General features: G+C 52.3%; 1 protein-coding gene across 4 annotated transcripts in view; it reads left to right on the top strand.

Annotated features, from left to right (window-relative positions):
• Positions 1 to 27,282, top strand: part of POR (cytochrome p450 oxidoreductase) — a 59,932-nt gene that overhangs the window by 17,261 nt on the left and 15,389 nt on the right. For 3 of the 4 annotated variants that reach the window (XM_036112513.2, XM_036112507.2, XM_036112509.2), the window contains exon 2: positions 16,144 to 16,334. In XM_036112513.2, coding sequence (XP_035968406.2) covers positions 16,156 to 16,334 — 179 coding nt within the window. In that variant the 5' untranslated portion in view covers positions 16,144 to 16,155. Of the gene's footprint in view, positions 1 to 16,143; positions 16,335 to 27,013; positions 27,224 to 27,282 lie in introns of those variants that run through there. The other variant, XM_036112511.2, reaches the window with a different exon arrangement.

The raw sequence follows: 27,282 nt of genomic DNA, 5'->3' as shown, positions 1-27,282 counted from the left end.
TTGCTGTGACGGAAATAGAGGACTCCCAGAGTCAGTAGACGAGGCAGAAGGAGGGACTCCCTTTCTTTAGGGGATCCTGGAATGGGGGGGCATTTGAAATTTTGACCTAATACTGTCATCGTGGAGGAATACATGAAAGGTAGGTAGGTTTTTGTTTTGTTTTGTCTTCCTGCTAAAATAATCCAGGCTATTCTTCACGCCAGAAGACAGGTGAAGTGGGATAAAGGTGCCATCCGTTGCCATTCTGACTGGTGGAAGTTGGCAAAGACTGAGCTAACCTTGTCTACAGATGGTAGACCAACTGGGCCGGAGGGGCACTGGGCCTGGCAGGAGTTCAGGGTCCCAGCCTGCGAGGCCAGAAGGGCTGTTGCAGCACCTTTTAGAGTGACTGCAGGCCTTCTGGGCTCTTCTGTGCCTGCCCTCCGCCAGGCATTGTCTTCTGTCCCCCTCGTGGTAGCCTCTGGGGCCTTTGTCACCTCCCCGATCAAGGACAGTTGAAAGACGTTGCATGGGAACTCACCCTGCTCCTGTTGGCCCCAGGGGTAGCAGTTGAAGGAGGGGAGCTGGTCCTCCAGTTCCAGCTTAGCTGGAGGCAAATCTCTGGGCAAGCCCTCTGGTCTGGCAGAACTGGACAGATTCTGGGAGTTCTAGACCTCAGAACCCCAAGTTTAACTTTCCCCTCAGTAAAGGTTGGGTTTCTCCAGAGCTTTTGGGTTTCTCCAGATCGTATTCTCTTAAACTCTTAAGGAAATCGAAGAGCTTCTGGAAGTCACCTAGACTGGCTTCCAGGGGCCAGAGCCGAAGTATTCTGCCATGGATGTACATTCTCGTAGCTTGAGCACACCCAGTACGCTAGGCACAGGACGGAGCAGTTGTTCCTGTCTTCTTCATGCAGGATTCACCCTGCACACATTTTTGTCTTTCATAATACCGCCAACAGCCCTGTGAGGTAGGTAGTAATATCCCCATTTTATAAAGGAAGAAACGGAAGCTCAGAGAGGCTTTGAGATTTGTGTGTGTGTGATGATGTCATGACGTAAGGAGTTTAAACATATCTGTTTCCAGACACCATTGGTGGACATGATTATTGAAATGTGCTTCCCCAGGACTCCTTCCTCCCCGTGTCACCCAATGCCCTGCCTTTGATGGTCTCCCCCCGGGAAGGGCCCTGGGGGCCGAGGAGCAGTAGGTGGGGAGTGGAGTGCTAAGCGGAGGAACTCGTATGTCCCCAAGCTGTGGTCCTCAGGTTAGTGTGTGATTGTGACCCTGGGCCTGCACCGCCTCACGCACACCTTTCCTACTTTCTACCACTAGGGGTCTTATTTCCTGGGAATGGTTTCCATCACTGAGAAGGCCTGCCTGGTCTGCACATCCATCTTTCCAGTTTCTTCACTCTTCCCCCTCTCTGGGGCACAGGTATCATGGCCTCCCCGGAATGCTTACTGATTCTGGTACTTAGGGGTTGCTTTTTACTTCTTTTCCTCCCAGGCTTCTGTGAGCATGGTGCTTTATGAAGTTGCTCCCTTCGCTCCGGGTCAGCAGGGGGGGTCTTGTGGAGGGAAAGCTCCAGAAAAATGTTGAAAATAAATTGCTTTTTTGGAAAGTAATTTAACAGCCTTCAAAATATTTATTCCTTTTGATTCAGAGATATTTCTAAGATACTTTCGGAAACTCCGTTCTAAGGAAGTAGTCAGAGGTGCACAAAGATTTATCTTGAAAAGCTATCAATCATGATTATCATGGCATTGTTTATAATGGTGAAAATATCCAGCAAGCGATTCTTATGTTCATAGGCTAAGATAACGTTTGAGAATTTATCATGTTCACAATTTCATACGTGAAAAAAAAAACAGGACAAAATTATATGTAGTATAAAACCAATAATGGTAAAAAGGAATTTGTGATATACATATGAAAAACTGGTAGAACAGAGGCCTCTAGTTGGCTCAGTCGGTGGACCATGCGCCTCTTGATCTCAGGGTTGTGACTTCGAGCCCCACGTGGGGTGTAGAGATGACTTTAAAATCTGTAAAGAAAAAACCAATACAACAAAAAACTGGTAGAAGAAAAATAACTAGTACATGTTTGGGTTACATTCTTTTACTTCATGTTTTTAAATTTAGCATATGTTTTTCAATGATCATGTATTTTGTTTTAAAGATTTTATTTATTTGAGAGAGAGAGAGAACAAGCGGGGAGAGAGGCAGAAGGAGAGGGACAGGCAGGCTCCCCGATGAGCAGGGAGCTGGACACGGGGCTTGATCCCAGAACCCTGAGATCATGACCTGAGGTGAAGTCAGACGCTTAATCGACTGAGCCACCCAGGCGTCCGTGATCATGTATATTTTTAACTTGTTTTATTTTGAAATAGTTTCAGATTTACAGAAAAGTTGCAAAAATCGTGAATTCTTGAATACTGTTTACTCAGTTTCCCCAAATATTAACATTTTACTATGTTTGTTTTATTCTCTCTCACTCTGTCTCTCTCTCTCTCTCTCTATATATATATATACTTTTTTTTTAGATATTTTTTTCCCTGATCTACTTGAGAGTAAGTTACAGATAGGGCGCTCATTTACCCCTAAGTACTTCGGTGTTTACTTTCTAAAATTCAAGGATGTTTTCTTACAGAACCATAGTACAATAATTCCCACCAGGAAATTCACATCGATACACTATTTTTCTGAATGTGGAGTTTATTCATATTTTGCCATTCACGTCTCTTATAGCAAAAGAAAAATATTTTCTTCCTTTTTCTTTTCCTGGCCCAAGGTTGCATTTAACCATAACCACTCTTCTATGCCCCAAAGCAGTTTGTTATTTTATCATATTTGCCCTTGACATTTTCCAAAAAGTCAGGCCATCACTTTGTAGCATGTCCCCCAGGGTGAATTTGTCTGCTGATAAGACAGTGATAAGATTGAGATTGTGTATTTTTGGCAGAATATCACAGAAATGGCGTTGTGTCCTTTGGAGCACCATAGCAGGTGGTAGGCAATGTCGCTGGCCCAGGATTGGAGCCATTACCTTTGATCACTTGGTCATGGTGATGTCAGCCCGGTTGTCATCTGTAAAGTGTTGTTTTTCCCTATGCAATCAGTAAGTTTCTCATCACACTTTGACCCGCAAGTTTTAGCACTCACAATCCTTGCTGAAACGGCTCTATCACCATAGAGGTTGCCAGTTGGTGATTTTCTAAGTCTTTCATTTTCTTAGTTGGTATTCTCCTGTAAGGAAGAACTTTCTTTATTCATCCAGGTATTTATTGATTCATGTATGTATTCATATCAGTATTGACTTGTGTGCTCTCCTTTTGTCCTCATGGTTCTAATCTGTCACTCTGGGATTTATTTCGGTGCTCACAGATTTGGCTAGTGGGGACCCCTTCCAGGACCCTGTGTCCTTTTGACACGTCCCCTGTCATTCTTCCAGCCCTTCTTTCCTGGTTGGCACAGCAAAGTGATCCAGACTCAGTCACTGCTTTTCCTGCCCTAGTTCTGGAGCCCGCCATTCCTCCAAGGAGCCCTGGTTCCTTCCGATGGAGAACGGTGTTTAGAAGCCAGGATCTGGGAGCTGGATAGGACATACACCCCGCATGCTCACGCATCCGTGTGCATTGACAGCAGCCATTCCTTCACACCGCGCTCCTTCCCTTTCTCTCTTGCCACGTTTGTGGCTCCCTTCCTCAGTGGCAGGAAACCCAGCTGCTGTGTATTTATTTTTAGTTTCTGAAGTAACACGTGAGTACCAGGAATACCAGCCATCTCATTAGAAAAGGACAAAGCAAAGGGCCCCTGAGACACTCACCACCCCACTCATATTGCAGACGCTCCCTAGAGGAAGTCACTGTGGGTCACTTTCCCGGAGAAATACTTTTTATTTCATTAATGGTCTTGTAATGAGAATATAACTTTTTTTTTATTCAGTATGTTTTGGCAGTCTTTCAGTGAGAGTACTATATACTATAGTTCCACCTACTTATTTTTTTTTTTTTTAAGATTTATTCATTCATTTGAGAGAGAGAGAGAGTGTGTGTGGGGGGGAGTGAGGCAGAGGGAGAGAGAGAATCCCAAGCAGACTCCCCCCGATCGTGGAGCCTGACGCGGGGCTCGATCCCAGGACCCTGCGTTCACAACCTGAACTGAAATCAAGAATGGGCCGCTTAACCACCCAGGTGCCCATGAGATTGCGTTGTTTGGAATTGACAACCTAAGCAGCCAGGTTGGGGCCGTTCCCAGCAGTCCTGCGGCGATCGTGCCCTGGTCCCAGTGAGAGGCACAGCCCAGGAAGAGAATCACTGGACCCTGAGGGCTAGGCATTTGTTTTAACATTTTATTTTTTATGAAGTAAATAGCACACACATTATTTGAAAACCAAGCAAATAATACATTAAAAAGCAAGTGAGAAGAAAATTAAAATCTCCCCCCCGAGCTACTGCTCTGTGACGATCCACTCACGTATCATTTTTTGCATATGCGGACATTTTTTTCCGTCCCTGGGGCCAGAGCACATGCTCAGTTGTGTTGTGGATGCTCCCTTATGTTGCAGTGTAACTTACATGCAGTGAAAGGGCACAGACCTTCAGTGTGCAATTCAGGAAATTTTTACACGAATAGCCTCTCTGCAGCCACACCCCAGAGCAAGATACTACATGTTGTCCAGCCTGCCAGTAGCTTCCCTGGGGTCTCCCACGTGTGACCCTTGCCCCAAAGGCATATTGGCCCATCGCCTTTTTTATATGGTCTTTGTCTGGTTTTGGTATCAGGGTAATACAGGCCTCATAAAACAAGTGGGGTGGCCCTCTGTTCTATTTTCTGAAAGGATTTGTGCAGAACTGGTGTCAGGTCTTCCTCAGATGTTTGGTAGACTATATCCATGAAGCTGTCTGCTCCTGGAGTTCGCGTCTGGTGAAGGTTTTAACTACTAATCTGAATTCTTTTGGGTGAGCTTTGGTGGTTTGTGTCTATTAAAAAATTTATCCACGTTATCAGATGTCGGCGCCAAGTTGGTCATAATTTCCTATGTTATATTTGTAATCTGGGCAGAATCTACGCTTTCTGCGCTTCCATTTCCTGTATTGGCAATTTACGCCGTCTTTTCTTTTCTCTCTCTTTTTTTTTTTTTTACTCATCAGTCCGGCTGGCGGTTGATCCTATTTGAGAGCAGCATTTTGTATCAAGAGTTATAAAAATTCAAATCTCCTTAAGAATTTAAGGATTTTTTTTTAAAAGATTTTATTTATTCATTTGAGACACAGAGATAGAGAGAGAGCATGAGCAGGGAGAGAGGCAGAGGGAGAGGGAGAAGCAGGCTCCCTGCTGAGCCAGGAGCCCGACACGGGGCTCGATCCCAGGACCCTGGGATCATGACCTGAGCCGAAGGCAGACGCTTAACCATCTGAGCCACCCAGGCGCCCCTAAGGATTTTTTTTCAAAAGAGAAAAGCTTTCTGTTTCAAGATGCTTTTCTTACTATTTAGAGTGGACGTCAGGGTGGACCTCAGAAAAACAGACCCACATTTTTAATTCAGGCTCCACGACCTGCCAGCCATGTGGCCTCAGACCAACCACGTAAACCCGTCGGAGCTCTGACCTCAGCGGCCAGGAGGAGGGAACAGTAACTTGTGGGCCCCCATGCTGCGGGTCGCCAGCAAAGTGGGAACTTGGGAACAGCCCAGAGAGCCCTGGTGTGTTCCTCCACTCCCCTGGGGCACGTACTTCTTCTCTGTCCCCACAGCACTCTGTAAACACTGATTGTTGCTGCATTGTTCACATTCGACCGTAGTGTTGTCTCTGTTTCCTTGACCAGACTGTGAACTTCCACACAGCGGGAAGGGTTTTCCTCATCTTTTCCCCCTCGTGCCTGTGTGTATTTAAGTGATCAAGCCTATTTTAATGAACAAAGAACAGGGAATTAAGTAAATAACGGTACAACAAATCAGTGGCAGCCAAAAAGGTATCATTATAAAGGACCCTCTAGCAACATGGAAAAATGTTTCACAGAATAGAATACGGCCGACCCTTGAACAACTCAGGTGTGGACTGCGCAGGCCCACCTCTACGTGGATTGTTGTCGATATATATACATGCAGTACTGTAAATATATTTCCTCTTCCTTGTGATTTTTTAAAAGATTTTATTTATTTGAGAAAGAGACAGAGCACAGCAGGGGGGAGGGGCAGAGAGAGAGGGAAAAGCAGACTCCTCGCTGAGCAGGGAGCCCAACATGGGGCTGGATCCTGGGACTCTGGGATCATGACCTGAGCTGAAGGCAGACGCTTAACCAACTGAGCCATCCAGGTGCTGCCCCCCCTCCTTTTTTTAAGAGAGAGAGAGCGAGGGGGGGGCAGAGAAAGAGAATCTTAAGCAGGTTCCATGCTCAGCACAGAGCCCAACACAGGGCTTGATCTCATGACCCTGAGATTGTGACCTGAGCTGAAATCAAGAGTTGGATGTTTAAGTGACTGAGCCACCCAGGCGTCCTTTCCTTATGATTTTCTTAATGATGTTTTCTTTTTTATAGCTTATGTTACAGTAAGATTCAGTATAGAATTCATACAACATACAAAGTATGTAATTGATTATTTCTATTATTGGTAAGGCTTCCAGTCAACAGTGGGCTTGTAGTAGTAACATCTGGCGGGAATCAAAAGTTATACGTGGATTTTTGACTGTGCGGGGTGTTAGTTGCCCCTAGCCCCCGTGTTGTTCAAGGGTCAACTGTACATTTTATCTGCTTTTTGTATGTACGTATATGTATGTGTATGTGTGATATATTTATGTATGGAAGAAATGAAGGAAAACTCCAGAGAAAAAACAGCTGTGTGGCTCTTACCCTTTAACATACAGCTTTTGAGCAGGGAGAGGCTAGGACGGGAGGTGGTGAGGCCCCTGTGGCTGGAGGCTTTCAGTTAGAGGCTGGAATTTCTGGGCACAAATGGTCGTTGCAGCCCGGGGCGTGGAGTCCAGGATTCCTTTTCCTGTCCGTCACGGTTTACAGATTCCCAGGCTTCCCTTCGCCAGAGGAGCGGGGAAGGGACCATCCAGGGGCAGCATCTTGTGTCTGTGCAGACCGAGGTGGGTGGGAAAAGGCGCAGTGCGGACCGGGTGCTGGTGTGCCCAGGGAGCCAGGAGCCTCACTTAGCCCGAGGAGAAAGCCCCACTCTGGGTGAGGCACACACTGTTCTTGTGACCGTTTTTTTAAATCCAGAGAGCCAGTATGTCCCCCTTCCTGCCTTTTTCAGAGCTCTGTTCTGAGCCTCCCTGTTTCTCTTCCTTTTTCGTGAGTCCTTAGGCTGTGCCGTGGGATCCTCTGTCGCTGTGTTGGTGGCTGCCTCTACTTTCCATGGCTCTTGTTGATCGTGAACTAGAACCCTGTGTGTGTGTGTTTCAAAGGGTTTGGTGAAAGAGACTCAGGAACCAGTAATTAACTCAGGTCAGAGGCTTGGCACTGTCACCAACCTCAGCCAGTCCAGTTTAATGAACATACACTTGGTTGGTCTGCGTTCCTGGCTCCTGGGCTGGCAGGCACTCTCTCTGTCACTGAGTTACCCAGCCTTCTGTTGACACATGTCCCGCGCTGGGGGCCCTGCCTCACAGCAGCTCATTCTGTCTTCAGACACCTTTGTTAGAAAGTCCTTGGACAGTGTGTAAATCTCTGTCCTCCGTTCCCAGGGCTGATTTCTGCTGTCTGGGCCCTCTCCCTCTGTTTTCTGACTACCCAAAGAAGGGATGGGCCTGTTGCCTCTGAATCTTCTTGTCTTTAGGGTAAACCTCTCCAGTTCCTGGACTGTTTCTCATGTGGCATGTTTTGGTGACCGCTCCATCCTGGGGACTCCTTCTGATGGTGTTACTTAGTCTTTGGTGCTAAGTGGGGAGCCCTTCTGTAGCTCTCCTCATGAGCCCTCAGTGTTTGGGGAGGCCATCCTGGCGTTGGCCCACCCCATTCCCATTTCTGTAAAACATTGGGGAGTGTTATCGTCCTTGCTGAGGCTTGTTGTGTGAACACACGCCCTGCATGGGGAGGGTTCTGACTGCCCTTTGGGGGTTCTCATCAGCCTGTTGCTCCTTATGCCTGCTGACGCTCTAGAGGCAGAGGAGAATCAGAACTGTTCGGCCCAGAACTGGCATAAACTAAGGCAAGTCCTCCAGCTTCCTGGGTTTCTCATTTCCTCATTTGTATTCAAAATTAATTGAGGCAGAGGGGTAGTCAGGAGGTTGAACTGGTATGAACTTGTGTTAGAAAAGCCCAGTTCTTTCTCCAGTGTCTCATTTACGGTGACACTGCTGCCGCACACAGCACTTCTGACCCCAGCTCTGGGGGTGGGGGTTCCCCACAACAGGCAGTTCTGTGACACCATCTGGGTATCCTACAGCTTAGCTCAGTTCTGACAAGGTCTGCCTGGAGCTCGTGTCAGATTAAGGGCTCTGTCCCACGGGACTGCTCCCCCAGATCAGGTGCCAATCACAAATCCAGGTGGTCACCTGTGCTTCTGACCAATCAGCCATAAATGGGGGTTCCCCACAACACTCTCCTCGGGTTCAGTGAACTTGCTAGAGCAGCTCACACATGTAGGGAAACATTTACCTTTACCAGTTTATTAAAGGACACAGTAAAGGATACAGATGAACAACCAGATGAACAAGCCTCACAGGGTGAGGTCTGGGAGAGGGCCTGAGTGCAGAAGCTTCTGTCCCTGTGGAGTTGCGGTGCATCACCCTGCTGACATGTGGATGCATTCACCAACCTGGATGCTCTCTGAACCCTGTACTGTTGGGATCTTTGGGGAGGCTTCCTCAGTAGGCATGTTCAGTCATTAGCTCTACTTCCAGCCTCTCTGCCATCTCTAGAGAAGGGGACAGGCAGGGCTGAAAGTTCCAAGCTGCTAATTGTGGTTTGGTCTTTCTGGTGACCATCTCCCATCCAGGACCCCACCCAGAGCCACATTAGAACAAAAGATGCTCCCAGTGCTCTTATCACTTAGGAAATTACAAGGGTTTTGGGAGCTCTGTCCCAGCAACAGGGGGCAGAGACCAATATATATATTTTCTATTTCCTCACAGAACTCCTGTGAAGTGTGCTGTGCCCATATATTGTCCTGCACTAACTTCTAATAGTGTTGCTATGTCTGCCCACAAAAAGCCCTGGAGTATTTGCCAAGGGTGTAGGGGAGCTGTGGGTTCGCACCACTTGGAGTTCGGGACAGGTGGCCACAGAGGGGGTGAGAGAAACCAGCCCATGCGGCTCTCCATGCCAGCTGCAGTTCCGTGGTCTGCTCCTGTGAGGCTTGGTCAGCTCAATTTGTGCTGAGTGATGCTGGCTCTCCTACCTGCTTCTTGCCAAGTCATGCTTTCACACATCCAGTTTTCCTGGCTTCCTTCCTCTTTTACGTCATTGCATCAGACACAGTGCCAGTCATATGTCTCCAGACCACACCCACAAGCCCTGTTAAATAGGGGGAAAGGTCATCGGCTGGGGGCACTTATTGTCTCCTGTGGAACATTGGCCTGGCGTGTTCTGCCTTGGTCAAGGCCTCATGATTGTACTGACATGGTGGGTGGAGGCACTGTTGTTCAGGTTCCCACCTATGACAGTTGTAATCATGCCACATCCCCACCCAGTTGTCCCTGGCTGCCCAGGACCCAAAGACCCCTGACATGTAGAGGGCTCCTGGGCCCTTTGCATGCTGGTCTCAGTGTATTTCAGAAGGCTCATCTCTTACCGAACACCCTTGCACCCACACATGCAAATGCATCCCATCTTACCACACTCGAGTCACACCAGATTCTGTTACCTCTGCTATTCCGTAATCCTGGCCTTTGTACGTGCTTCCCCTGACTTCTCTTATCTTCCTTATCTGGCTGGTGGACCCGGGTTACTTTTCATGACTCAGCTCAGATGTTAGTCCCTGGATGCCCCTCTTTGACTGTTTTGGACCATCTTGTCTTCCCCTTCCTCAGAGCCCGATTTTACCCCAAGATGTTGTACCTGCTGGGACATGGTTGTGAATGACAGCAATGAGTTGGCACCCTCCATCCCCCACCCGCATGGTGGCTCTCTGATAAAAGGGAACATGTAAATAAGATTAGAGTGTAACAACATTATTCCCAGAATGTCTAGGATACAAGCACAAATCACTCACCATACTAAAAACTAGGAAAATTTCAACTTGAATGAGAAAAACCAATCAACACATGCCAACATCAAGGTGACACCTATGTTGGAATCATACAAGATGTAAAGAAGAGCCAAACAGACATCTTAGAACTGAAAAATACCATAGTGAAAATTGAAAACTCTGTGGATGGCTCCATCGTAGGACTGGAAGATAGAATAGCAGAATTACCCCCAATCAATGGAGAGCAACAGACAGAAACTAGACAGAATGGAAAAAAGTGAACTAAGCCTCAGGGACTTGGGGGACCAGTCACAAAACACATTTATGTCATCGTAGTCCCAGGAGAGGAGAAAGAGGGTGGGCTGAAAAGGTATTTGAAGAAACAATGGCTGAAAATTCTCAAACCTACAGATTCAGGAAGCTGAGTGAACCCTAAAAATGGTGAATCCAAAGATATCCACACTGGATGTGTCTCGGTTTGGAGGATGAACTTTGTGGGCATGCTAGCTACAGAGGAATCTGTTCCACGGCTCTCTTGATTACTGCTCTTTAGCGGCTGCCTTGGGGAGGGCCCTTCCCCTGAGCATCTCCCTATCTCTGGAGGATAAGCTATCAGGCGCAAGCAGGCTTGGCTCCCTTGAGGGTTTTCCCTCATCTTGAAACCACTGATCCTTGGCAGAGGTTTGTGAATTTGTGTAGATGCTGTTCCCATTGCACCTGGGGGTGGATGCCACCAAGTGCCAGTGACTGCCACTGGGTGACCTGCATACCGAAGGGGCCAACCAAATCAGTTGCTCAGGCTTCTTCCCTCCTAGTCGCTGCTTCAGGTGAACAGCTCACCCCAGTGTCGGTGCCAGGTTGTTTGATCGGTCTTGTTTACTGATCAGAAATTGTGTACAGGGGCCGCCTGGGTGGCTCAGTCAGTTAAGCGTCTGCCTTCCGCTCAGGTCATGATCCCAGGGCCCTGGGATCCAGCCCCACATTGGGCTCCCTGCTTAGCAGGAGCCTGCTTCTCCCTCTCCCTCTGCTGCTCCCCCTGCTTGTGCTCTCTCTGTCAAATAAAATCTTAAAAAAAAAGGAAAAAAAATTGCATACAATGAAGGCAAAGCCACAAGTACTTCCTAGAGGATCATTTTACCCTGCAGTGTTGGAAACCGGTCAGATGGAGAAAGGGGTCTTCTTCCTTGTTTGCCTTTTCAGAAGCACCAGAATGGGTTGCCCTTGGCCTCCGGCATCAACTGTTGAAATTCAGGAGGAATGGTTTCTCTCTTATATGTCTGCCTATTTATGTCTGTCTTTTCCTGTGTGTATATTGTCTTTTATAATAAAAATCAAAGCTCTATGTACAGATCTAATTTGTAATAAGAGGTCAGATACGATCTGGTCTGTTTGGGGTTAGCAGGACCTCGTTGGCTGGTCTTTTGATCTGCCCTTTTTTCCTGTGACTAATTTTCCAGATGAGAACATGAAAGCCTGCTGCCTTTAAGAAGTTCGGCTGGAGGGGCGCCTGGGTGGCTCAGTCGTTAAGCGTCTGCCTTCGGCTCAGGTCATGATCCGAGGGTCCTGGGATCGAGCCCCGCGTCAGGCTCCCCGCTCTGCGGGAAGCCCGCTTCTCCCTCTCCCACTCCCCCTGCTTGTGTTCCCTCTCTCGCTGTGTCTCTCTCTGTCAAATAAATGAATAAAATCTTAAAAAAAAAAAAAAAAAAGTTCGGCTGGAGTACCAGCCAACTGGTGGCAGGGCCTGCTCTAGTTAAGAAATTGCTCTGTTTAAACACGTACGTTTCATTTTTGGTTTTGTTTTGGTTTCTGTTGCTGACAAATGTTGCGTTTGGCCCCCAAGAGCTCTGTACTGTTCAATATTCCTCCTTTTCACTAAATGTAGAAAGAAGAAACGACCTACAGATTAAAGACCCTTTTAGGGCAGAAAGAGTGCACAGGGCTCCCGAAGTCTCCTTGGAGTGTCTCTGACAGACTCTCTTGTGGTCAGAGATCACTCTGCCACATTCGATGTGGAGGACACTCTTGTCAGGCATGACGTCCAAAATGTTCTCATCAGAATATTTCAGGCAGCAGAGGAGAGTGATTTTTATACCAGGCAGAGGTGCCTCGGGACAAACTCCCAGAGATGCCTAATTTTACCAACATGGCGGAAGTCCCATCTGTCAAATTCCGCGTGAATTATATACCAGCTTGCGTTGCTTCACGGTTTTAACATTAGGTCATGCCACCTTCCTTTGGATGACTGTGTCTTTGCCAAGCTGGGTTTCCAGTGGTTGTTTGGACCTAACTACTCCATAAATGGAGCTGTTAGGTATTCCCGTGGGCCTGGGGACAGGACATTTTGCCGAGATACCAGGGGCTCCATGAACCAAGAAAGTTCGGCACCATCTGTCCTCGTGGATTACCACATGGGCACATTACCAGCCCCAGATTTCTCTTCAGTCTACTTGTTTTGTGTTATCGGTTCATGATAACAGTTTTACATTCCGTGTGTCATAATGTATTCATTGACTCCTTCCGTCCATTCCATGGGGAGTTATCGAGCATTAGATGGTGCGCCAAGTTCCGTGCCAGGAAAGTAGGAACCATGGGAGTGACAGTCGAGCTGAGGTCGTCAGACCCCAAGTCTGAAGCAGGAAGCAACGAGAGGGAAAGCAGCTCGGGCACATGTAAAGGCACTGGGGCAGCGGTGCAGAGGCTTAGGCTGGGGAAATGGGTGGGCGTCTGTGTGAGCTACAATGTGAAACCAGTGGCTCGGGATGAAAATCGTGGTTTAACAGTTCATTCACGGCTTCAGCCCCAGGCACACTGCTCCTGTCCTTGGACGGGAAGCGTAGGGGTAAGGATTTTCCTTGACTTCCTTCTTGCCAGTCCTCCCTTTCCACCATGTTCCAGACACAGAGGTACCTACGATACTGTTCTTCGTTCAGGAGCTCATAGCAGTGCAGGGGAGAGCCCCATGTCCGATAAGTCATCCTACTTAGACGGGTACGGAACCCAGCCCTCCTCTGGGAAGCAGGGGCCCCTTTCTAGTTTTCACTCGGGCGAACTGCTTACCTCCTGGGAGCCTTCCGTTCCCTACGGTAGAAGGAGGCCTCAGATAAAATGGTCACTGGGTCCTTTCTGTTGCTCTTCTGTGGCTCTTGTCTGAAGTTTTATGCCTCGTAGTGCTTTTGAGACCCCTGAGTGCTGGCACTGTCCCCCATTCTGTTGGGGCCTCAGGGCCGGAGCCCCACCCTAACTTGCTGCAGGGAGTCAACATCCCAGGGGGCAGCGCCTGGGCGTTTCCACGAGGTGTGAGAATGCGTGGGGTCTTTACTCTGAGCTTGAGGAGAGTGGCCCGGATGCTGAAGGAAGCAGTAAGTGCAGGGATCAGAGACAGAGTCAGACTGAAGGAGAGTGAATATAGCCTCACAGACCGTGGTAATGACATATCTGTGTTGTGCTTTGTGGCTGATAAAACCACTCGGTAATTCGTGTGCCAGGCGTTGCCAAGCCACCCCCTCTAGAATCACATGTTCATTTATTCACCATGTTGACGTTAGGCGCTCCTCATCTGTCAGGCTGTGAACAAAGTGAAGTCCCTGCTCTTGTGGGCTGACCCTGCAGTCAGGGAGGTGGCCGGTGGGAAGGATATATGACGTAATGCCAGGTAGTGATCCGTGCTGTGAGTGGGCTCGGGGAGGGAGAAGGACCAGAAACTATACTGAGGAAGAGCCTCCCTGAGGTGGTAACATGCGTGCCGAGACCTGAATGAAGTGGGGGAGAGAACCCTACAGGTAACTAGAGGAGCAGAGTCCAGGCCACGGCATTAACACGTGCAAAGGCCCTGGGGCAGGAGCAGACCTGGAGGCTTGAGGGGTAGCAGGGAGACCGAGTGACTGGTGAGGAATGAGGAAAGGTGAGGGGCCAGACCCTATGGAGCCTAGCGGCCAGCTAAGGGCTTCAGATTTTGTGCTAAGTAGGACATGAAGCCATCTAAGGGTTTGCTTAGGGACATGATCTGGCTTACTTTTTAAAAGGCTCCCTGTGGCCACTCTGTGAAGCTGGCCCCTTAGGGGTCTGTGGCAGTGGCCTGGGTGGCTGGAACCAAACGTGGGATGAGTGGGACTGTGTGGATCCCCCGCTCTCCAGCACACCATCCCTGCGGAACCCCCTGTGGCACCACTTTCTCGGGTGGTACGGGCAGCTCGCGTATGTGTCAGGAAACGGTCATTGGTCATTTCGCTTCATGGCCATGAGTCTCCCCCCAGTAAAGTAAGGGGGCTGGGTGACTTGAGCCGGAGGGGGAAGGGCAGTGGGACAGGGAGCGGACGTTGGCTGGCTGCTGCTATGTGGGGGATGCTGGGGGGGGGGGCTTTCCTGTGTCAGCCGGGCCCCGAGGGTCTGCGTGGCATGACTCTGTGGGCCGGGTCCTCTCCCACACGGACCACGCCAGATGACACTGGCAGGGTTGGATAGGAAGACGTGCCGAACGAACGCTGAATAGATAATCAACATGCGCAAGTTCATCCTTAAATATAAACGGTGCTCGGTGTGGGTACTAGAGTTAAATTGGTCCTGTAGCGTCACATAGCAGAGAGGATGCGCTGAGATTATCACAGGGACTCAGCCGTTAGAAAAGCACTTTGGGTGAATGAGAAAGCAGAGGGCCAAGCTCGAGGGTCCGCTCTGAGCAGGCCGATGCCCCACAGGCCCTAGGAGGGCAGAGCTGGTGCCCGGGGTCCTTGGATGCAAGGGCAGCTGTTGGGGGGTGGGGGGCCCTGGTGTCTCCCGGAGGCAGGGACAGTGAACAGACGTCAGACGTGAGGCAATCTCCTGTGCCTGGGCTGCTGAGATATGACTAAGGCTTTCCCCACTGCGGCTGGGAGCCACGGTTGTGGTGGAAACAGCCCGCTTGGTGATAGTGGGGATTGCAAAATGGAGCAACACGCCTTGCGGAGTTGAGCCCGGCCTCGTCGAGTGCAGGAGTGCACTGCTGGGGTTGTAGGTGCTCCCCGCTGACTTCGTGGACTCAGATCTGCTTCCCTGCCGGGTTTCAGTGGTGGAAGCACCAGCTGGGCATCTTTCAAGGGAGCGAATGAGGTTGGGGTGCTTGGGGTCCTCAGTGGTTCACCAGGACTCACAGAACTCAGAAAAGCTCTTTTACGGTGTATCACGGCAGGATAGAGACCGAAACCGGCAAGGGAAAAGGCTCGGCAGGGCTGAGTCCGGGAGAAACGAGGCACGAGCTTGCAGCTGTCTTTGCCCACTGGAGTCACGGGGGCTCAGCGCTCCCAGCGGCCGTGCCTGGCCACACGTCTGAAGTATTACTGGGGAGCTCACTGCTGCCCTGGTGTGCAGGGCTTGTACTGGGAGTCAGCCTTGCAGGCGTGGGGCGCCGCGTCTCTAACCTTATCTGCTCGGTCTCCAGCATCCCAGAAGTCAAACCCGTACAATGTGATTCGGAGTCCTAGGCATTCGTCCTGAATGACATGGTTAGCGTAAACCATCCCCGTGGCCCAGGGTCTCAGGTGCACAGACACTCATCGGTGGCATATTGCCTGGCTCAGAAGGGATTTCCCAGGAGCCATCCAAGGGCAGGTCCTGAAGGCCTTTGGGCGGGGCAGGGCTTGGGGCAGCCGAGGCCTGTTGCACACCTGGGGAAAAGACTTGCCTCTGAGTGGCGCCCACTCTCGTGTGGAACCAAGCCTTCCAAGCCCTTGTGGGGCTGGAGGGTGCTCGGTGGTACTGGGAACCTGTGGCTTCCGTTCTCTGTGTTTGCAGAGGGCCCAGTCCCAGCTCCAGCGGTAGGACCCCTGTGGACACCGCGGCGCCGTTCGCTACTTTAGTTTCGGTCCGAGGCTGTAGCTGTGTCTCAGAGGGACCAGTGGCCATGTGTGGGGCCACCAGCTCCTGCCCCCGGTGCTTTGCTTGGTGCTGCCCCCGCCTTGGGGCCTAGAGACCCTGGCTGAAGCTTCTGGGGCTCAGGTGCTCCCCCGCAGGCCTCAGGCAGACCCTGCTCATCCCTGTCCTTTCTCCCTGCAGTTTCTTGTCAACATGGGGGACTCCCACATGGATGCCAGCGCCACCGTATCTGAGACCATGGCCGAAGAAGTGTCTCTTCTCAGCATGACGGACATGATTCTGTTTTCCCTCATTGTGGGCCTCCTGACCTACTGGTTCTTCTTCAGAAAGAAAAAAGACGAAGTCCCAGAGTTCACCAAAATTCAACCAACGTAAGTGACCCTACTCAGGATCCCTCTCTCAACCTTCCAGAGCCCGTCCGTCAGTCCCGGCGGGGCCCCGTCCGTGGGCCTGGGTCAGGAGGGAGCCAGGCGAGAGAGGTGCAGGCTTCCTTGCAGCACTTTGGGTGCTTTCTTGGTGGCCTGGGCTTCAGATCCCCCTTAACCCCTTGTGTGTCCACAGCGCATGGGCGTTCACGAGGTTCTTTCGGGTCCGTTTCTTGTTCGCGTTTCTCGATGGAACCTCACAGGGACCATTCAGAGGAGAAGGCACCGTTCCACGGGTAGATCATCTGAGGCTCGGGGGCATTAAAGGTCGTCAGAGCTACTGCCAGCACCCAATTAATATTTCACTCCAGGCCTGTGATCTTGTCTCGCGAAGCAGTGGGGCGGAGAGGTGCTGTTTGCACGGGGCCACACAGAGGGATGCAGATGGCTTCTGTCCCGTGGCCTCACTGACGTGGGCAGGATGGCGCTTCGGCGCTAAGGCATCTTTGTCACCTCACGCTTCCCAGTGTTCCTAGCAGCCTCAAGCTTAGAGCTCTAGGGGTGACAGCGGAGGAGGAGAACTGTTGTTCTGCTCTCCTCGAGACCCACACTGAACAGTTCTGTGCCCGGATGTGTGGAGAGTTCTCTCCCACCCTCGGGACACTGCCGGGTGTGACACTGTCCGCCTGGAGTTAGCGTCGGATCCCACGGGTAAGCCCCCCCCCCCACCAGTCACAAATCCCAGTGTCACCAGTTATAAATCAGAAGTTGCCAGAACCCCCTCCTCAGGTTTGATTCATTGGCTAGAGTGGCTCACAGAGCTCAGGAGAGCTGTTTACTTACTACGTTATGGGTGTATTATAAAGGATGTAAGTCAGGAACAGCCAGATGGAAGAGGTGCAGGGGGCAAGGCATGGGGGGGCTGTGTCGCTTCATGCCCTCCCCGGGGGTGCTGCGCTCCCAGCACCCCCAAGGAAGTGCTCAGCATGCCGAAACCCAAAGTTCTCGAAACCCCGTGCTCTTGGGTTTTTATGGAGGCATCATTATATCAGTGCAGGCATGACTGATGAAATCATCTGCCCTTGGGTTCATTCGCCTTCTGCCCCTCTCCCCTCCCTGGAGGTCAGGGGCCAGCGTGTCACATGGTTGGTTCACCTTCCAACCAGCCCTGGCCCTAGGGGCTTTCCAGGAATCACTTTATTAACATAAACCCCAGTGTGGCCGAAGGGGGCTGCTTCTGAGGACCGTGAGACACCTTCGTTGCTCTTAATGCCCAGGGTTTCAGGAGCTCTGTGCCAGAAAGGGTACAAAGGCCAAATATGTATTTATTATAAGTCACGATGTCACAGACAGTGGCCAGCTTGACTTTACTCGTAACATTGTTTTTTTTACTTTACTAATTTTTTTTTTTAACCTTCCATAAAGCTTCCTTGGGAGAAGGTTTAAGTAAAAAGGCGAATTAGTTGAAAGAAAGTTTAAGAGCGCACCTGGTTTTTGGATATAAAAAAGGATAGTGTGACAAAGTGATGAAACCACTGTCCCCCCAAGCCTGAGTTCTGAATCATTCCTGCAACCAGGTCACTTTGTCACATTTACTGTTGCCTGTGTTTTACCCAAACTCCTACCCCAGAGGCCTGCCAGCAGGTTTGAGGGCCTGGCGGGGGGTCCTGTGCTGAGAGCCTCAAGGCCCGGGCCTGCCCTCAGGGGGCGCCCTGAGTCCCACCCAGAGCCAGTCCCAGGTGCAGGCCCTAGGGCCCCTCGGGGCGGAATTCCCCAGGCTGGGCACTCAGGGTCCCATGGGCTCCTAATTCCCTGTTCCAGCTGTGGTAACCGTTGCCTCTCCCAGAAAAGTTTTACGGTCTTCAAATGTCACAGCCGATACTCAGAACACAGTCCTCGTACCACGGACAGGACAGTCGTTTTCCGTTTTCGAAAGCTCAGCAAATACCTCCCCAGGCCCCGCTCTGCCCCAGGTAGCCACGAACAAAATAGAGGAAGTCCCCGCGTTCATCAAGCTCACAGTCTGTCGCTGGGCGGGGCCTGGGCGAGACCCTCCCTTCGCGAACCTGCCTCAGTTTTCCCATCTGCTGAATGGAGGCAATGACCCCATCCCCCGGGGCTCGTGTGGGCATTAGGTGAGGCGACGGTGATGTCACCTCGCGTGTTCCTGGCGCTGGTGGCTGTAGCATGTGTCAGAGTGTATTTTGTGTCGGGCCCTGTGCTGGGCACTGCAAGAAGACAAAGGTGGCGTTTACGTGAAAGAAAATGTGCAGTCAGGACATCGAGGGGTACTTTGTACAAATGCTCTAGGAAATGTGCTCGTGTGCATTGTCAGGGAGACACAGGCTCCGGGAACTCTAAGATAGAGGGACCGGAAGGTGTGCCGAGGGGGGTTGGTGTTGAGCAGGTTCTAGACGGTGCTGTCATGCCCCAAGGCTGGAGGGCTTTGCCCGCAGAGGGCCAGAGGCAGGATGGAAGGGCCGACTGGCCGGCCGGACTCCAGCCTCGTGCTGCGGCTGGCCCACGTGCCTTCCTAGTGTGGAAACTTCTGCGGGGAGAAAAGTGTGGTACACAAGGTAAGGGACCCGTGACCAGGTCCCCGTTTTCAGTGGCCCCGAGTTTGCTCGTCTGGAAAGCGGAGGTGTCCCCCACACACCTGTGCCCCGAGTGCATGGGCCCTCCACGGGGGACCCCTTCCCAGTGCCGTGGGTCTAGACCCCAGAGTTGGGTGACGAAGGTTCGAGTCCTGCCTCTGCCGTGAGTAGTCATGCGACGTTCCCTGTGACTTAATCTTTCCAAGTCCACACCCTTGGCTCTTAATGGAGGTCATAACCATCCTTATGTCCTGCTCTGTTAGAACTGAAACACTCTAATCGTAATCATCGGTGAGCGCTCTGCCCAGGTCCAGGTGCACATGGCCGTGGCCCCGCCCCCGAATGACGTGTAGTATCTTTATCCTTGCTATTAGTATCCTGTCCGGTCTCACCAGAGCCCTTCAAGGAAGGCTTTATCACCCCACTTTGCGGATGAGCATACTGAGACGCCAGTGACCGAGGACCCAGGTCACCTAACTTACAGGGAGCAGAGCCCGTCGTCCAGCCAGACCTGCGGACTCCACAAGCCACGCTTCCCCTTCGCCACGATGCCCTCGGCCTCCTAAGATGCTGCCAGTGCCCTATTCCACACCTGGAAAAGCAGACTCCGAGAGGTCACTCAGCTGGCGCCCCGGGGCCACAAGCCTGGCCCTCCTGCGCAAACCCTGCACCTCTGTCCCTGCCACTTCGGTCCCCAGCCAGTGCAGGTGGTCTCTGCCGCAGCACAGAGCCTCCGCGGCCACCAGCTCAGTGGGGAGTCACAAGGCTTAGCGTGGGGACTGTGCATGGCCCCGGGCTGCATGGCTAGCATGGTGAGGCAGGACGGAAGGACCGGCTGGCCCACATGCCTTCCTGGTGTGGAAAGTATTTTGGGGGAGCCCGGAGGGTGCGGACAAGGCAGTCAGAGCCTGATCAGCAGGGCCGCACGTGGGCTGGATGGGGGATGGACAGGGATGGATGGAGGGCCGTCGGGAGGAGGGTGGAGGGGGCCCTCCAGGAAGTGGGCCCGAGAGAGATGGTGAGGCCAGAGAAGGGAGTCCTGGGGTTAGCCCAGGGAAGGCACAGTCGATGGGACACGGGGGCCTGGGCGGGAAGAGCCGGGAGGGCCAGCGGGAGTCTGCGCAAGGCAGGCTTGGGAACTGGGGAGACTGGGGATGCCTCTGGGAGTAGCTAGGTGCGGCAAGGGAGCCGAGCAAAACCCAAAGTTAAGAGATTTGGACCCTTTGCAAGCATCGGGGGATAGGGTGACTAGAGAAGAGAGAGGCCAGGCTGCTAGAAGGAAGACCGTGGCTTTTTTTTTTTTTTTAATTCTTTTGTTTTTTGTGTTAGGGCTGAGAGTGAGCTGCGGTTAGCAGGGTTAGGCCACCCGCCACTCCTTTGTCTGTCTGGTCCCCGTGGCCAGCAGGGGAGATGAGCAGGAGACCAGGGAGGGTCAGAGGGCAGGTCAGTTCTGGAAGGACTGCTTTGTTTTTGTTCGTCACCTTTCTGCTGAAGTGTATGTAATGCACAGACATAAAAGTACGCATGGCTTGATGGACCTGTCACCAAAATGGCCCCCACGGTGTCTGTGTCACAGAGCACGCGCTCTGAGGTTATATGTGACATTCTTTGGTCTCATTTAGTTTTGCATTATGTGAATAACCGTAATTTCTTCATTCTGATAATGACAGACATTCCGACAGGTTCCAGTCGGGAGAACAGTTAGAAACAGTGCTCTGCGTGAACGTTCTAGTGGGCGTGTTTGGTTCCTGTACGGACATGTTTCTGTTCCGTGTGTGCCATGACTCAGAGCTGGCGAGGTGTGGGGAAGGTTTAGATTCAGCTCTGGTGGATCCTCCTGAACGGTTTCCCAACATGTTTGTCCCTGTGTCCAGCCCGCCGCTGGCATGTCCCATCCTCACACTTGCTTTTATCAACCTTTTTATTGTAGCCATTTGAACAGGCGTGTGGCGGCATCCTGTCTTGATTTGCAGTTCTCTGAAGACCCATGACCTTGTCATATGTTTTACTGGCCATTTAGAAACCTTTGGTGAAGGTCTCTTCAAGAATTTGCCCATCACTCCCCCTGGGTTATGGGCCCCGTTGATCTGTCAGGGTTCTTTATATTCTAGATATGAGGCCTTTGTTAGATAAACATACTGTAAATATCGTCTCCCTTCCATAACTTGCCTCCTTACCCTCTTACTCATGTTTTCTGATGGTCAGAAGTGCTTGACTTACACTTAGACCAATTCCTCAACCTTTCGGTTGACCTTAGACCTTTACAGTTGATATTTTTTGTCCAGGTTAAGAATTCTTAACTTATCTCAAGGTCATAAAGATGTTTTTTTTTTTTTTTAAAGATTTTATTTATTTATTTGACAGAGAGAGACACAGCGAGAGAGGGAAGACAAACAGGGGGAGTGGAAAAGGGAGAAGCAGGCTTCCCACGGAGCAGGGAGCCCGATGTGGGGCTCGATCCCAGGACCCTGGGACCATGACCTGAGCCGAAGGCAGACACTTAACGACTGAGCCACCCAGGCGCCCCATAAAGATGTTTTTATGTTTTCTTCTAAAAGCTTCCTTGAGGGGCATCTGGGTGGCTCAGTCAGGTTAAGCATCCGACTCTTCTTTTCGGCTCAGGTCATGATCTCCGGGTTGTGAGATCAAGCCCCGAGTCGAGCTGCACGCTCAGTGGGGGGTCTACTTCTCCCTCTCCCTCTGCCCCTCCCCCTGCTCATGCTCTCTTTCTCTGTAAAATAAATCTTTTTTATTTCTTTTATTTTTTAATTTGTTTTAAAGATTTTATCTATTTGAGAGAAAGCACAAGCAGGGGAAGGGCAGAGGGAGAAGCAGACTCCTCCCTGAGCAGGGAGCCAGATGTGGGACTCGATCCCAGGCTCCCGGGATCATGACCCGAGCCACAGGCAGATACTTAACCGACTGAGCCACCCAGGCATCCCTTTGGTGTAGCTTTAAACTTAGACCTCCGTCCAGCTGACATTGACTTGGCATTGGCCGGTTGTGTGTGGTGTTTCAAGGTTCATTTTGTCCCCCGTGGCCATCCATCCACTGGACCCAGCACCAGGTATTGAAAAAGGCCCTTGTCTTCCCACTGCCCTTCAGCATCACTGTTGATATAAATCAGATAACCGTGATTGACCTGTGAAATGCGGGTTAGTTTCTAGACTGTTCTGTCCCTTTGATCTGCTTTTTTGTCCCTTCGTCAATACCGCACTATTCTATTTTCTGTGCTTTCGTAGTCACTCTTGACTTTATATCTGGTAGGCCACGTCCTCCAGCTTTGTTTTTTTAGGATTCGCTTGGCTTCTTTGGGCCCTTGACATTTCCGTGTAACTTTTAGAACCAGCTTGTCAATGTCCACCAAAACCAAAGAGGGAATAAAACCAGCCCTGCTGGGGTTTTAGTTGGGATTGGATCACATCTGTAAATTAATTGGCACCTTACAATATGGAGTCTTCTGGTCCACAAACACGGTTGTATGCCCTGGGGAGGCCTTTTGAACTGTTTGTAATAGCAGTTAAAGGCTTGTTGAAGAGAGCAGCGCATTCTCTTAATGATGCTGGTAGTAACTCCAAAAGTGGCTGTTTCCTATCCACTCCCACTTAGTCCTCAGCCTCCACCCAGCTTGTGCCCCTGGACAGAACGTTCCAGGGTGGCTCCTGGTCAAAGACCACCAGGGTATGATGGTTCCCACAGGAGTCTGAAGCTCCAGGGGCCCCGCTGCCCCCACTTTGCTCACACATGGAGCACAACACTCTGCGTGGAGCACCTGTCTTGTTGGATGGGCATTTGTATTTCTGCCTCCCCTCGGGCACCACCCCTGTGTGGGACCCTCGTGTGGGACATTCGGAGAACGGCTGTTATTAGTCAGCACTAAGCCTATTCCCGCGGCTGTCTCTGGGGCGGACTGGCCCACAGGCTGGCCTTGGCTTACACGGGGGTTTTAGATCTTTAAATTAGAACATTGTTTTAAATTAGAACATTTAGGGGCACCTGACTGGCTCAGTCAGTTAAGCATCCGACTCTTGATTCCTGCTCGGGTCATGATCTCAGGATCATGAGATCGAGCCCTGCATCAGGCTCTGCACTGGTCATGGAGCCTGCTTAGGATTCTCTCTCTCCCTCTCCCTCTGCCCCTCCCCGCCCCCCAAAAAATAAATTAGAACATTGCAAAGGCTGGTACATAAAACCCAGACTTATAGCTTCTCTTGAAGAAAAAAAAGAGAAATCAGAGGCTCTGGGCCCCCGCTGAGGCCTGGCAGCAGTGTGCAGCTGAACAGGGCCACCCTTGTAGGGGGGCCCGCACCCCGCCGCAGCCCGGGCTACTGGGCTCTTCTTCGGCTCTGTTGGAGGTGAGGAGCGCCGTGGTGCCCCCACACACACCTCGGCTTCACGTCTGGCGCCTGAGAGTGCTTTAAAGAGAAACAGAGCTTTTTACTGTGGAACATTTCAAACAAACCCCGAAACACAGAGCACAAAGAGTGAACTCAAGCACCAGCCCCGATCACCCAGCGTAAACAGCCCTCCACCTGTACGGAGTCATGTTTCCTCTCCGCCCGCTGCTCCTGGCTTATCTGAGAGCCATCATATTTCAGAAGTAGTCATGCCATCCATGTGAAGTCTGAATAAAGGAATCATGATTTCGTAGCAAATTTGGAGATCTTTCACATGGAATTGTATGAAATGTGAAAATAGTCCAGCCTTCTAAAATTCAAGGGCCTCCTTTCTGAACGCAGCTCAGGGCTGTCCAGCCGCAAGCTTCCAGATCCTCAGACACTGAGTAGCATTTGTTCACAGTTCCTGATTAACTGATAGATTTTTTTTTTAACACTTTTTTTAAAAATTCAGGATGTAAGCAAGATGGCAGTTGATAAATAAATCTTGTAAGACTCTCTCTTGGGGGGTCAGATATGTCGGGTATAATTTCAATGCAGCAAAACCCGCCTTTTTAAAGTATGCAGTTCGGGGCGCCTGGGTGGCTCAGTCAGTTAAGCATCCGACTCTTGATCTCAGCTCCCGGCTTGATCTCAGGGTCGTGAGTTCAAACCCCATGTTGGGCTCCACGCGGGGTATGGAGCCTACTTAAAAAAAAAAAAAAAAAAGTGCCGTTTGATGAGTTCTGCCAGAGATATGTGGTTGTATAACCAGTGTTATAGTCAAGACGTACAACATTCCCCGTGTCCCTCTGCAGTGAACACCCACCCCCCCGAGTGACCACGATCTTATTTCTGTCCCTGTAGTTTTGCCTTTTCCCAAATGTCATGCGAATGGAATGACACAGCTACAGCCGTTGGTGCCTGGCTTCTCCTCCTCAACGTGACAGGAAGTCTCTCGCTGGATGGGCTGCCCCTCCATCCCGGGTGTCTCCCTGCAGCGTTTTTGTTCCAGAAACCAGATCGTCTGTTTCACAGTTTCCCACAGTCTGGATTTTGCTGATGGCATCCCACTGGGGCTTGCTTCTGAAAAGCCACAGAGGAGCTCATTTTCCTGCGTGACCTTCATCTGGGGGCTTGCTCTCCACCGAAGGGCCGGGAAAGCCACGCGTCAAGGCTGCCAGCCTCATGCCCATCCGTCTGCATCTTTGGAGCGCCGGCAGATGGAAAGAGGGCCAGAGTTCTTCCATGTCCAGTCCAGGGTCACTCTCTCTATAGAGAGGTGCTGGGCTCTGCCCAGCGTGAAAACAGGCTCACACGAGCTGGACAAAGGGGCAGGCACGGGGGAGAGGCCTCTGTGGACATGGAGGGTGAGCAGTGCCCGAAGCCTCCCACCGTCAGGGGAAGTGGTGGGAGAAGGGGCTCGGGGTATTCACGCCGCCCCCTCGAGCGCAGGGCTGGGTTGTCCACCGCCGCCTGACCGTGAGGGACTTCACTGCCTCTCCTTCCTCCCTGTCCTCTGCTGAGATCGGAGTGGTTTTGCCGTTCGATCTAGTGCCTGCAGCTCTGAAGGTGGCCTGTCTGCCGAGCTGGGCGTCCGTGGACCCCTGGACCTCGCTGGGCCTCACGCAGGGCTCGCTGCTGCTCACTCCGTCTCCGTGCCAGGCAGTGTCCTTGGGGGCTCCGTGCATTGGGGAGCGATGAGTGTTTCCAGAGGCAGTGGGAATGCAGAAGAGGGTCACCCCTCCCCTGTGCCAGGATTGAGGTGCCCCCAAACTGAGTTTGGGGAGCTAAGTGGAAAGCGGGCCCACAGCACAGACGCAGCTGGGCACACAGAGCAGAAGCATGTGCAGAAGTTCAGGGCGAGGACCGGCCGGGCGGCTCTGGGAGAGGCGTCACCACGGGAGGTCACCAAGGGAGTCCGTTGTCAGGAAGGGAGTCGAGGGTCACCGAGGGAACTGGGGGTCACTGCCCAGGGGTCTGCAGGGCTGGAAGGGCGAAGCCAGCATGCTGCCCCGTGCTGTTGGGCAGGCAGGCCACCTGGGCCACGCACGGCACGTGTAGAGTCCTGGTCCGCATGCTGGGGAATATGGGAGGGTGTCCCTGAGGGAAACCGTAGCCCCTGAGCGAGCGTCAGAGCACCCCACATGTTGAGGGCCGAGGAGCCCTGGAGATCGCTGGGAAGGGCCATGAGGTGCTCTCTGAGCGTGTCCGGGGACTCCGGGGAGCTGGGCTCAGCCTGCTCTGCTCGTGGGGCGGTCGTGACCTGCCACGGCTCTGGGCTTTCGTGGCCTGGAGTTGGCTTCCTGCCCCCCTCCCCCCACCACACCCCAATCCTCCCTGTCCTTGGCTGTGAAATGGGGGTAGAGAGGATTAAATGAAGTACAATAGAGAGCTCCTTGAATACTAGCTGGCATACAGTAGGCACTCAATAAGTCGGAGTTCCCGTTCCGTGTTTCGACTTTGACCCATGGCGTCCCACCTGCCAGAGGCCCCGTCCCCACTGGGTGCACCACTGCTGGTCCATTCTCGTTCCCACAGGCGAGAGGGCCGCTGGGTCGTATGTAAGCTCCAGCACATCACGTTGTTTTCACCAAAGGCAGCTCTTGCAAACCGTTCACTTTCAGCCACGGGGCCCGGGGAGCTGCCCTGCCTGCAGTAGAGAAATCCGGGCCCCCGTCCTGGTGGGCGTGCCAGCCAGCCTGCCCCCGGCTCTGCCCGGTGCATAGCAGCTCAGCACCGCCCCCTCTCTGGTCGCGGGCACCTCGCCCCCTGGGAGCGGAGACCCTGCCTCCACACCGGGCTCTGGAAGGCAGCCGTTCCCCAGCAGCTGCCGCCTGGCTCGCCAAGGGCAGGGAAAGTCTCAGGAGATGTCCGCCCCGTAGAGAATTGCACTAGAGTTGGGAGTAGAGGCGAAATGAATCCACCCGGACGGCTGGGTTCATCTCTTTCCAAGTGACTCAGTGCTTTCGTCCCCCCTCCCTCTCGTCCTCCCCACATGGCGGCCTGCAGATGATGTCTGAGGCCCGAACCGGAGAGACTCCTGCTCCCAGTTGAGGAGTGGAAAGCCCTAACTGGACCCGTATGGTCTCTGGGCTCCGAGCCTGGGCCCTCTGCGGCCTCCTCCGCTGGCTCTTTGTACTCGGGTGCCGCGGAAGGGCTGCCCCTTGGCGGGCAACGTCTCAGCAGCGAATGTGGGGCCCACCGTGCAGGGCGCCTGCCCCCCGCGCAGTGGGAGGGCACGATGTGGTCTCTCTGCACACAGGCTGCTGCCAGGTGACACGGGCCCGGGGGCTGGGGCTCTGTTGCCCACAGCTCTTTTGTGGCAGGGAAGACGGGAACCAGAGCTAATTTAATAGGGTCCTGAGGCGCCCTGGCAGCGGGATGGATGCGGCTTCCTTTGTGGAGAGTCAGCCCTGCCATAGCAACCTGCCTTCTAGTGTCTAGAAGAGCTGTATTCAGCCTCATGACTCTCCCCCCCTTTTTCTTTTCAATTGGGAAAGGGGGAGGAAGTAGGGAGAAAGGGCTCCGATATAAGCAGTTACCAAGGAGACCCGAGTCGGGGTTGGAAAGGTTTTCTCCTTCCCTCAGTCCATACAGGCGGAGGAGGGGCGGGCGCCCAAACGCAGGGGATCGCGGGAGGTCCCGGGCTGGGGTGGCGAGTCCTCCCTGCGCCCGTGCGGACGGGTGCAGGCCGGGGCCGGCAGAGGCTCCGGCAGGGCTGGGGTGTCCAGGGCACTCCGAGCTCACGGCCCGCCCCGCCGGCACTGCGGAGGGATGGACAGAGCCCGAGTTCCTGGCCGCTGGCTCCCTGCCCGTTTCCGGGAGACGGCCGGAACCTGCCTTCTCCCTTAAGTCCTGGGGTCGGGAGAGAAGCCATGGGGTGCACGTACTCCTCTCCGCGGGACGAGCCCACCCTGAGAAGGTCAGTTCCAGACGTGTCCCTGTGGCAGCCCGCGCCGATGCGCCTCGGAAGGGGGCCCC

This window comes from Halichoerus grypus, chromosome 6 (genome assembly GCF_964656455.1).
Source record: "Halichoerus grypus chromosome 6, mHalGry1.hap1.1, whole genome shotgun sequence".
Classification (NCBI taxonomy): Eukaryota; Metazoa; Chordata; class Mammalia; order Carnivora; family Phocidae; genus Halichoerus; species Halichoerus grypus.
Note: the sequence above shows the minus strand (reverse complement) of the source record. Positions and strands in the feature narration are given on the sequence as shown.